The sequence below is a fragment of the Podarcis pityusensis genome, assembly GCF_964106645.2.
Source record: "Podarcis pityusensis genome assembly, chromosome: 5".
Taxonomy (NCBI): Eukaryota; Metazoa; Chordata; class Lepidosauria; order Squamata; family Lacertidae; genus Podarcis; species Podarcis pityusensis.
Genome location: NC_138032.1, coordinates 49,368,140 through 49,380,530, shown reverse-complemented (window position 1 = coordinate 49,380,530; position 12,391 = coordinate 49,368,140). Strand labels below are relative to the sequence as shown.

Here is a 12,391-nt window from a genome sequence, read left to right as displayed (position 1 = left end):
GCTGCCTAGTTCAGTGCTTTGCATGGGAGCTGCCTTTGAAGACTTATCCAGTTTTTTTTTTAGCCTGGATGCTACACCCATCTCTAGAGGCCCTCAACTTTCTGAGGTTAGGCTGGTGACAATTGGACTGTGGGCTTTTGCAGCTATGGTGCTCCAACATGTGGAACGCGCTCCACAAGGAAGCTCACTTAAACCTAATCTCCCATCTTGGCTGCGAGTCCTGGAAGACCTGCTCTCTGCCTCGCAGGCCCTTTTCTGTGGGGCACTGACTGACTACAGTTACAAAAGCTGAGGCTGCTGAAAAGGAGGAGGGGACGGAGGGTGAAGAAAAATCTGTGAATGACAGAGAGCCCTTGTCCCATTCTCTGGACCCACTTGGAAGCTCCTTAAATTTGCAGAGGCTGGAGCTGGGTTTGGAGAGTGAAGCTGAACAAGACACAGCTATGGGCAGCCTGAGGAAGTACCATCCGCTTCGGCCCGCCCATAAAAAACAAGTCTAGAGTGAGAGACTAGGAACTCTTCTCATTGTGAAACTTTGGGGGGGGGGGGTGTTTGGACCCTGGGTGAGAGGGAGGGTATGTCAGAAGGAAAATGAATTGAGGTAGGGGTGTGTGTGTATGTGTAACTTTGCATTAATATAACTTTTTTTTTATGTAACTGTACTTTTGTAATATTTTAAGTTTTCTGTTGTTGCTTCGGTTTTCTATATACCACTAAGAGATATTTTTAATATAGTAAGTGGTGCAGAAATTAAATAATCAATTCTTTTGACAACTGGCAAATATCCTTTTACTCACCTATGTCTTCCACTGTACCATCTTTTATTTTATTTATTCTTAGTCCTCCAAACAGTTCTTACTGTTCCTTCTGTGTTTTATTTTTATGCAAGTTTCCTACTGTGTATTAAATATTGTTTAAAACTGTTGAGAACCACATAAAGGGTGATGCACAAATGGTTTTAAAATAAATATGCTGCAAAAATAAATATGCCGTCAAAATGTCATGTGATTTTTCTCAGAGTCACCTTTCCCCCAAAGAGCAAAAGTTTATTTAGTCGATCCCTTCCCTCGAATTTGAGAATGACTCTACACATTTTCACCTTCACTGCTTATATCATTCAAATTTTAGGACTGGGAAGAGCCGTGCTTCTATATAAGGGGAGACGAACTGTCTCAAAATGTGCTATATGTGTACCTTGCTGCATAATCAACATCTTACTAGGAGCTGATAAATTGTTGTACTTCTAACTAAAAAGGTTTGGCCTATAAAGGTTTGGCAATATGGAACACACACAGTTGGTTCATCCAGGAACTGAATGCAAAACCCAAGGGAAATAAAACATTTCAACGTAGTAACTCCATCCTCTCACAACTATTGCAGCTGTGGCCAAACTTTCTATCACTATCCTGGTCAAAACAGTGAACGTTCAGATAAAATTGCCTTGTGGTCCAAATTCAGCTCATGACTTTGAATACAGTGCAAAGATTCCTATGGTGAAAATCGATAGGTTAATATATTGAGAACAGAGAGATTTCAGAAACTTTTGTCCTAAGTTATTCCTGCCCTCTTGCATTTTCAAAGCAAGACTTCCCTCTCCTTGAGCAAAAACATACACGTAATTATAGATCTTCTATAGCACCATAGTACTTTTTTCCCGAGGTTCCAACCTAGTTTATGAATGTGCTCATTACACAATGAAAAGTCAGGACAGTTGCTCACTATAAACTCACCTCAAGGTAAAATTTACATTGACTTCAAAAGTCTTGCCTCCGGGAGGGAGGGAGGGAATCAGATGAATTTCTGAAGAGTTTCCGTTTTATAAGCTGTGTGTGTTACCAAAATACCACTATTTTTGGCATGGCATGATTTTTTGCCAGGTACAAAGGAACTTAAATGTAAGTCTTTGTATAGCAAAAATACAGAAGTATGTCTTGGGAATGGTCTTAGCACTCTAATCCTGTGATCTTGCCCAAGCACTTTGAGCAAGAATATATTCTCATAAGAAAAACTAGAGCACTTTAAAAAGGGAGGGGGAGAAAACACACTACAAATGGTCTAATATGCCTCTTGCTCACACAAGAGTAGAATCCAACTAAATTCAGTTGGATATACTGCACAATCCTGCCCATATCTGCTCAGAATTCAGATTTATTGAACTCAGTGGAGCTTAGTCTCTGGTGAATAGAATTAGGATTGAAGCCTTACTTCCTAAAAAAAAAAGAGGCTGAGGGTTGCAGCTTAATCTTACTAGGTTGAATTCAGACTTAGCTGAACTACTGAAACCAATGCGAAAGCCAGCCATGTTCAATGAAGTTCAAAACTTGCTGCTTCTGAACAAACATGACTCAGTACAGAGAATAAAAATTTTAATTTAAGAGGTACAGTATATAAAGTCAGGGTGTTTTGTCCCCACCTTTTTTTTCATTATTTCAGCACGGGCAAGCAGTAATTTAATTTTTTCTTAAACAGTAGATATTTCAGATAATGTTTGCAGTCCCTCGATTCTCAAACCATCTAGCAGATGTAGCTCCAGTTCTGATTTAATTGATACAAGTGTGAAGTAAATTGCTACTGTTAGAGGTTCTCCCCCCACCCCACAAAGTCCATTTAACAAATGCGTTTAAGGGAATGGCAGAAGAATACCAGCTCACTGAAAGGTTATAGGTATTCTAGAAATGGGGGAGGTTACCTATTTGAATATGCCACATTCAATGCGCTCAATAGGGAACAAAAATGGTAATGGCATTTTCATTGAACAGAATATAGAGTCTTACAAGGTAAAATAGCAAGTATTCCTGATCCACCCAATATTATCAATAAGCAACAACTGCTGGTACCAAAACAAAAAACAAAACCTACACACACTATTATATACCATTATAGATGTTATAATAAATCATAATTTAGCTGTAAGTGTTTAACTCCCATTTATACCTTACATTTTTATCATGGAAATCATTGTAAATGTATGAATTGTAATTAAAAGGTGGAAAATTAGCTGTGTGAGGTGAAATTAAGGACTTTGTAAATGAACAAGCCGCTTTAAAAGGTTAACAGGTGTCCAATATTATATATATATATATATATATATATATATATATATGGTCTACTTTGATTCACCTAAACCTTTGTTTCCTTGAAGTAGGTTTCTCTTCCATTTTTATTTTATGAATAGTGTGATAAGAATGTGGGAGTTATACTTGTAGTGTGAACAAGCTGTTTCATGAAGCTTTTTGAAGTATTTAAAGAAACTATTCCTACAAGTAGGCTTCATGTTGTAACTTTGGTAGCTATCTTAAGCACACTTTGGTCAAGGAAGAACTTTCCTTAAATACTACCACAATAGGTTTATAAAACTGATCCAGAATTTTTAAAATGTCATTCTGTCACCTCCATGCGCACGCACATACATACACACACCTCTGCCTACAAAAATAGAAACCATCCTTAATTATTTTCAGACTGAAATTAATTTTCCATTCAGATACAGTGTGGCTGCATATCAATTTCTCATGCTAGGAAAAGCGGAGCTCATTAAAAAAAGAAAATTAACATTCTTTGCAGCCCAAATTCATTGTGTTCTGAATCTGAATTAATAAAAAAGAAACACACAAATAAGAAGCTTGCTTATGAAATGTCCCTTTTCTTCAGTAAAACTGTGTTTCAAACAATCATCATAAGCCCAGTTTGAAGATCAACAGTTATGACCAGTGGTTTTCTTTATGACAGCACTCACCAGTACTGAGTATCACCATCTCTCTTTTTTGCTGCCCATGGCGGCCATTTTGTGCTGGCACCCATGGCTCTTTTGTAAAAAATGAGTACAGTGGTACCTTGGTTTGCATACGTTCTGGATTACAAACACGTCAAACCTGGAAGTGCATGTCCAAGTTTGCAACCTTTTTTTGGATTACAACCTCCCCCCCCCCTTTTTTTTTTTTGGATTACGGACAAAAAAAATTTGGAGGTCCCATTACAACCTGTTTTGGTTTACAAATGGACCTCTGGAACGGATTATGGTTGTAAACCAAGGTACCACTGTACTGGCCCTCTCACTTTATACCAAAAAAAGCACTTGTTCCTTAATAATATAACTTAATACACTTTTATAAGTGGTACAAAGGGAAAAAATGTATTTAACTTGATGGATATTTCAAAGAGCAAGAACTGAGAATTTATTCCCACTATTTCATAATGTGTTTAACTGGAGAAGGCAAAAAGTGACAAGCAATACTCATTAAACCCGTTCCTCTTTCCCCTCCACCAAAGAAACAGAGACACAGAAACAAAAGTAGTGCATCTTCGTTTACTTACAACAATGTGTGCTGGAGATGGAGACCTAGCATCCTTGAGGGCTTGCCTACTCTGTAGGCTCCCTGCCTGAACATCAAGCAGTGGCCATTTCATCTGCAGGTACTGGATGGAGGAAACAAAAATGGGGAAAAAGAAAAATGAGTTCAGAAAAGAAAGGCAACTTTAAAAATAAAATAAAAGCAAACACATATTAGGCAACGTGGGGAAGTAAGTGAAACTAAAATGCATGCAACAAAAATAAAGTAAAAGCCCCACAGAAATACTTTATTGGGGTTGTGTTGAACAAAAATGGAGTGTACAGACATTTCCAAGGTGTTTATTAAAAGGGGAATAAAAGGGCAAACACAATGTTCTGTTTCATATGCCAATCGCTATGGTAAATCTGGAAAGGAAAATTATGCAGAGGATGGAAGGAATAAACAGGGCAACTCATCGTTACCACAATTGCAGGAATAGAAATATCCGTGAATCCCAGAACAGAAAAAAGTAACTTTAAAACTGCACATTAACGTTGAAAAATCTGGCATTAAAGCTGATAAACCAAGTAGGGAATGGCTGAAAAGCTACTGCCGGAAAATGTGCCTTCTAAAAGTTAAACAATATTTTTTTTTTGCAGGGGCAGGGACGGGCAAATACATAACATGGGTTCCCTCCCATACACATATTACAATCCCATTCCAGACATACAATCTAATGAGTTATGAAACAAAGCTTTTTATGTTAATTCTGAAATTACATTTTCTACATTTCTGAAATTACACCACTGAGAGGGGGGTGGAGAAGGAGGCAGGGTGCAAACAAACCAACATTAGCACCAGATTGGCTCCACCAGTGTGTCTGCACCATGCTGCCTGCCCCACTGCCTTTCCCCTCTCCCTCACAGTAAGCCACCCACCCGCCGGGGACCTGGCATAGTGGGCTCTCCCCAACCCAACAAGTTGCTTTTGTCTAATGGACTACCATAGCTACAAACATTTTATAAATAGACTAATTCACTTTAAACCTCTAAATTTATATAGCCTTTTCATATCAAAGAATGAATGACAGTCATATTTGGCAGGTGGGTGTACTAGATATTTACTTACATACATTTTGGCTTCCCACTCTTTCTGGTATCAGTTATTGTGGTTTTTATGTTCCTCACGCAAAGGGACGCGGGCGGCGCTGTGGGTTAAACCACAGAGCCTAGGACTTGCCGATCAGAAGGTCAGCGGTTCAAATCCCCGTGACGGGGTGAGCTCCTGTTGCTCATTCCCTGCTCCTGCCAACCTCGCAGTTCGAAAGCATGTCAAAGTGCAAGTAGATAAATAGGTACTGCTCCAGCGGGAAGGTAAATGGCATTTCCGTGCGCTGCTCTGGTTCACCAGAAGCGGCTTTGTCATGCTGGCCACATGACCCGGAAGCTGTACACTGGCTCCCTCGGCCAATGAAGCGAGATGAGCGCCGCAACCCCAGAGTCAGCCACGACTGGACCTAATGATCAGGGGTCCCTTTACCTTTACCTATGTTCCTCACACCAGCTTTCCCTCCTACCTGTCCATGCAGAGGAAACTTGGGGCTGGTACTTCCTTGAGCATGCCACACAAGTACAACTATTTATCAAACTACAAGTCATGGTTTAACTTTCTAAGCACACTTCCTCTGTTCCAAAAAAGGGCACAGACCAGTAACTGACTGTTCAGAACATTGCTTTTTCTGATCCTGTTTCTGACTGGGACCAGCAAATCTCACAAGATGCAGACAATAGGGGGGCTCTCCTGATGCCCTCATTACATATCTTTAGGTGCCAGGCAAAAACATCCCTCTTCAACGAGGCCTTTGGTTATTAAACATTCTTTGTCCTTTTAGATGTGCTTGTTGTTGTTGTTTTATACATAATATGTTTCTATGTTGTATATGCCTGGGGATCTTTGGATGAAGGGCAGTAAATAAATTTAGTAAATAATAATAAATTCAACATTCTGCAAGCATCTCAGCTAGCCAGGAACTATTATCGCCCTGTCATTTATGTGGGACTCTCCCTCCAGGAGCCAGTTTCGGGGAGGGCATACAGGGAGGAAAGCCCCATTGGGCAAGCAGAAGTTCTTGTGCAGGTCTTCTGCTGATGGGGTTATGTCAGGTGAATCCTGCCCAATGTATCCAAATACAGGAAACAGGTTTCCATAAACATCCTCAAGCAAGATCTGCAACTTTGACTCATTCCCTCCGGCTGCCCTGTCATAGTAATAAAATTGCAACCTGGGCCAGGAACCCAGGCCCTGGTAAAGTGTGTCCTTCTCTACTCCTTCAGGCAAGACAACATCTATGATAGGCAGTATAGTGCTATTTTCAAAGTGTATGTTTCAATTTTTGAAACCCACTTTAAAATCCCTCCTCTGGACCATTCCATGCATTATGCACATGCCAACGCCCATCCATCACAGAGCTGCAGCGTGCCAGAATCAGCTAAAGTTCTGCATCAAGAATAAGAATGGTGGTAACAGTCCTACAACTGACACACACACATTCAAAGCTGATAATTTTCATTTGAAACATCACAAATATATCCCTAAAATTGTAATGGGAGAAGGGGCTCTCATCTGCAAAGCACAACAGATAGTCTTGAAGAAGCCCCCGACCCCAACCAACCCCCCTGTGTTGGTGTTAGGCTAAAAAACTGCCCACGAAAGAAGGGGTGGATATGGCAATGTGGCAAAATAAAATGAAAACAGATTAGAACAGAGAAAAGAGACAAGTGGATTCTCCAAATATTTGTATTGTCAATAGGTCAGCATCACTTATAACAATGATCACACCCACAGTGTTGTATCTGCATGCTACTCTCTTCAAAAGACAGCCGTGACTTGAGTTCTGTTAGTCTAGCAGAGCAATTTCCTCCTTGTCCATCAGCACAAGTTATAAAAGATAGTCGGTTGGAGAACATGTGTCCCCATGACGTACAAGCAACCACTTTGCATAAGTCACTAGATTGCCCATGAAACTGAGACTCCGTAAACAATCCTGTTCACGATGCACAAGCAGGAATAGGGTACAGCTCACTCCCTCCAACAATAGCAGCCAAGGCTTATTCTCGTTACAGAGGTCACTAGATAGGATTCGGGATACACAGGAAGCAGGTCCTGCTGAGAAAGAATGTGCTGAATTTACCTAGTCACTTTTCAGCACAAGCTCCAGTGAAGCTTTACAACTGACCTTTACTGTGAGAACGGGGGTCGGGGGGGAGAGAGAGAACCACCTCACACATAAATACTTAGCACTAGCAGGATAATGATAGTCTGGACTCGTTCTCCAGTTGCTAGATTTTCATATGCGGGCCTTCCTTCCTATTGGCAGCAGTCACTGCAGAGTGAAGTGGTATAGCCCAGCAACTAATGCATAATGAATAACTGATGATCATGTGTTTAAGCTCTGACGAGAATGACTGTTAAAATCCTTGCTTAGGTTACCACAAGCATCAGGTTTAATGCTGGTTTAAGGAGTGCAAAACATTTTGTTACTACACAGAGGCTAACCTTTTGTTTAATAACAAATACAGTGGTACCTCGGGTTACATACGCTTCAGGTTACAGACTCTGCTAACCCAGAAATAGTACCTCAGGTTAAGAACTTTGCTTCAGGATGAGAACAGAAATCGTGTGGCGGTGGCACGGCAGCAGCGGGAGGCCCCACTAGCTAAAGTGGTGCTTCAGGTTAAGAACAGTTTCAGGTTAAGAATGGACCTCCAGAATGAATTAAGTACATAACCAGAGGTACCACTGTAATTTAGCAATGCTGCTCAATGCAATATATATTTATTGGGAGTCGTAGCCAAAAACTATTATCAAAAATAGAGGCCCAGTTCCCTCACTTGCAGTTTGGAGACTATCTAATCATATCAGATTCTAAACATAATTGCAGCAACCAAAAGGGATCTCACACTCTTCCTTATACATTTTAACTGCTGTCTTTTTTTGCTAGGATTCCCCCGCTCCCTCCCAAATATTAAATACCAATTTAAAAAACCTTTCTAAAAGGTGCCATTTTTCTTCTTTTGCAGTCAGTCTTTGGAAACAAGTAGAGAGAGTGTGCTGGTAGGGAGATGTCAGTAGGGGGACTGTGCCGGGGGGGTCAAATCACTGTACCAAATGATAATTCAGATTCTGCTACAAGACTCAAACCAGATTAAATTTTTATTTTTTTTATCAAATTTGGAAAAGATTTTAGCTTCTTCTGTTAGATTTATTCTGAGCTACTCATTTGCTCATTATCTATGTAGCAAACTGAAGCCCACATCTCAAATCACTGGAAAATTTGCTACTGAGATTTCACCAAGCATTGGTTACACACTTCCAAACTTATCTTTAAAAGCTTAAGGACCTGAAGAACGTTTCTGTTTAAGAGGAAAACCTGAAAGTCTCAAAGTGTGAAAATCTCTACCAATACTATTCTGACATTAAAAGGTATGATCTCAAATTATTTAGAACTATGCCTTAAAAAAGCAATGCGTGTTATTAGCAATAAGGATGGTATTACTAGCAACAGATATTATGCTGATACATAAACCATGGGGTAAACAAACTCAATCAAAGACTGGAGTACTGTACAGCAATCAATGAAGTAACCTCCAAGTGAAGGTTACTATGGAACACAAACAAAAAGAAGACTTGAAAAAGCTGTCTTCATCAAAATTTTAAAAAACTATGCTGCTTGCTAAAATGATTCTCCAGCAATATTCTCCAGAACGCCTTTTTTTGTAAAGACACTCTCACAGGCCCAAAAGACCCACTGAAGCTCACCTTTTTACATACCACTTCACTGCTGCTTGTATTCCCATCACCAGAAACTGTTGTACCTGCTTTGCAGCCTATTTTCTTCCAAATAACACCTGTATAGTCAATAGGTTTCAGCTAACAACAAACCCAGTTCAGAGGAAAGGCTCTGCTCTCACTCTGTGTTAGCTGAGCCCTCAGTGGAGTAACCACACAGCTAAATCTGATTGGTTATGTGAAACTATCTACTGCTTGTAAGAAGGGGGCTATACTGAACGTGCTCAAAAATGGTGTCAAAGCTGCAGCCAACAGGGACTTCAAACACACTTTCAACGGAATTGTATCACCACCACTGCCTGAATGACAGGAACAGGGGCCAGTAGTCACCTGAATATGTGAGAAGGACCACCTTTTCTTTGCAGTATACCTACCACCTGCAGAGAGAGAGAGAGAGAGAGAGAGAGAGAGAGAGAGAGAGAGAGAGCCAGCCAAAATCTTGGTAAAAGGGGGTGCATTTTATGAGCGAATAAATTTGTGAATCCCTCAATCCCTATCCCCTGGTTTTAGCTCATCCCTAATAAAAAGATCCAGCTCTATTGATAAAAGAATAAAACGTTTGTTTCGTTCAACAGCTTCAAGCTTGCCTCAAAGTCTCTCAGCCCAGGAATTGTCATGGCCATAATACAATATTAATGTGGTGGCTTATAATTCTTATTTTACATAAAAGCTTCATTGTGTGCCAAATCCAATCTCCACAGGCTACCTGAGCCCCAGATTTTTACGAGTCTACATTTCAGCGCTGCGAGTCTACAATACACATAATTTTCAATTATGTTAGGGCAGGGCAGGATCACTGCCTATATAACATTACTGGTTGGAGGAAATGAGACTCAGTCCTACTGCCGAGTGAGCTAACGCAATCCAGATGGTGAGAGAGTGAGAAAGAGAAAGCACTGCTATGGAATTATGTAGCAGCGATCCAGCCCACAGCAACTCTTGCACAATGGAATGAACTGCCAAGTAATTGCCCCACCATCCACACACAATGCTTTAAGGTATTAGTTTGGAAACTAAAGAAGGGATGGTTCTTTTGGCAGAGGAAGGGTTACATCACAGCACTTACACAGCATATATTAGAAGGAGAAAGTGTAATTGCCTTCTCGGGTTTACTATTGCAGAATTATGCAACTAATCAGAGGGGTCTCTCTCTCTCTCTCTCTCTCTCTCTCTCTCTCTCTCTTTGATAGTGTTTTGTTTGTTTTTTAGAGTTTTTTTGGGGGGTTGTCCCATTACTAGAGAGTGGTAAATCCTTTCCTTCCTCCTACATGAAGCAGCAGGAAATGCTATTCTTTCAGACTCAAATACAAATGTGAGCCAGGAGTCCCTCCAACTTGCAAGTGTCTGCAAAAGGAGAAGGTGAAGGGAGGAGGGGGCGAGATATTTCCTTCACAGGATCCCAACTTTGTGTCTATATCATACAGTAAAGAGAGAATCCAAATACTCTGTTCTATAAAAATTCTGTAATTTCTTGTCTTTTCCAGCCTTACTTCTATTTGACAGGAAATATTATGTTCCAACAAACTGGTATAATATTAAAAACAGGGGGGAAATGTATATAGGTTCTGATGTCCCATTTTAAAGCTGAAATATTAATATAGATATACTGGCCAGAAGTTCAATACTGATTCTTCTGTTTTTGAGAGAGAGGAAGAGAGAACTCCAAATCTTTTAAGGCTCCTACTGTCTGTGCAAAATATTATAATGTGTGGCTGGCTAGAATCCGCGCACAGGGGGTGGGTGAGGAGAAACACAACACACTCTTGAAAGGCTGTTAAATTGTCATCACAAGGGGGAAAGCAAACACCTCAAATGGCAAAGGATAGGGCTTTTTAAAAAGTGGAGAGGGAGGAGGAAATGTATCTTGGGTCCTGCAAGAAAGCAGATGTTATCAACCATCTTATTGCTACACTGACATTTGAAATGAGGCACAGCCCAAGGCAGAAAGCTAAAGCACTTCTAGAGAAAATATCTGGTAATGGCAATGCAGCTAAGTGGAGCAAAATCCTGTTCAGGGAGACTAGGAACAGCAGACTTGGGAAAACACGAAGACCTGTTCAAAGTTGCAAATTTAGTTTAGTCAACTAAATGCTTGCAATTATCAGAAATTTGGATAATTAAGGATATAATAATGGGCTAAGCGTAGAATTTGGAAATGCAATAGAATTTGGTATATATAAGGAACCGGAAGTGGAAATGGAGGGATGATGCAAGATTTTAAGAATCTCACAAGATATAGTGTTGAAAGGATAAATGTATATATGGGGAAAGGGGGGGGGGGACTTGTTTTTGATGTTATTTGTGGAATTATTACTTATTGTGGAAAGAAGAAAATAAAATAAAATAAATTTACAAATAAACAAAGTTGCAAACTCAAAATCCTGCCAATATGCTCTACCTCATGACTGTCAGGAAAATTATGATACAGTATCAGAAAAACCAAGACCTAAGATATTTATAGCACCACTTTCCTTATGTCCTTACTCCTTTTGTTTTTGATGTTAAGAGGTATTTTCTTGACATAATATACTAAGAACTCACTTAGTTCAATAGATGGAAGAATCTAGTTCTAGAAGATAATATTTGCCATTGGAAAGTTTTCCCACAGATAGGCCCAGTCTTGGGGGAACAAGACAATACCAAGGAAAAACACAAACACACTGAACACAGATTAATGAAATGTCTATTCCACCCAATAATCTGCAGTCATCACTATATTAATCCTATGGAACAGAGATGACAATGGAAATATAGAGCAGTTGCTAAGCTTATTCAGAGGCTCCCAACACTATATTATAGAGATCCACCAACACAGAATTTGTTCATTGCCACTAATCTATCTCACCACCTAACCCAGAAATCAATCTCCTTTCAATGATTTGCACTGCATTCTCCACAACGTGTACTGAATGTACAGCTAAATCATCCACTTGGAAAGCTACTGTAACCCACTGGTAGATTACCAATCCACTACCGACAGATCTAGACGTGTTTTTCTGTCATAATCCTTAAATACAACCAAGATTTTCCAAGTGAATGCAATGCATTTATTTTTTAAAGTTTAGAATGTCAGCTTCATTCACAAAAATGTGGTCAACAGATAGGTTCATAACTGGAAGCGGAACCAAAAAAATCATACAATAGCAGATAGCGCATTCTGAAACAACAATTTAGATGCCAGGTTGAACAGCCCACTTGTTCCTGCTCTAATACTATAAATATTCTATGAAAAGTGTCTTTTATTGTGCTTAGCAGGTTCACTTGCTATGACT

General features: G+C 39.9%; 1 protein-coding gene across 40 annotated transcripts in view; it reads right to left on the bottom strand.

Annotated features, from left to right (window-relative positions):
- The window catches only part of TCF7L2 (transcription factor 7 like 2), a 205,556-nt gene that overhangs the window by 125,412 nt on the left and 67,753 nt on the right, over positions 1–12,391 (bottom strand). For all 40 annotated transcript variants that reach the window (XM_081006424.1, XM_081006427.1, XM_081006423.1 and 37 more), the window contains one exon: positions 4,315–4,416. In XM_081006424.1, coding sequence (XP_080862550.1) covers positions 4,315–4,416 — 102 coding nt within the window. The remainder of the gene's footprint in view (positions 1–4,314; positions 4,417–12,391) is intronic.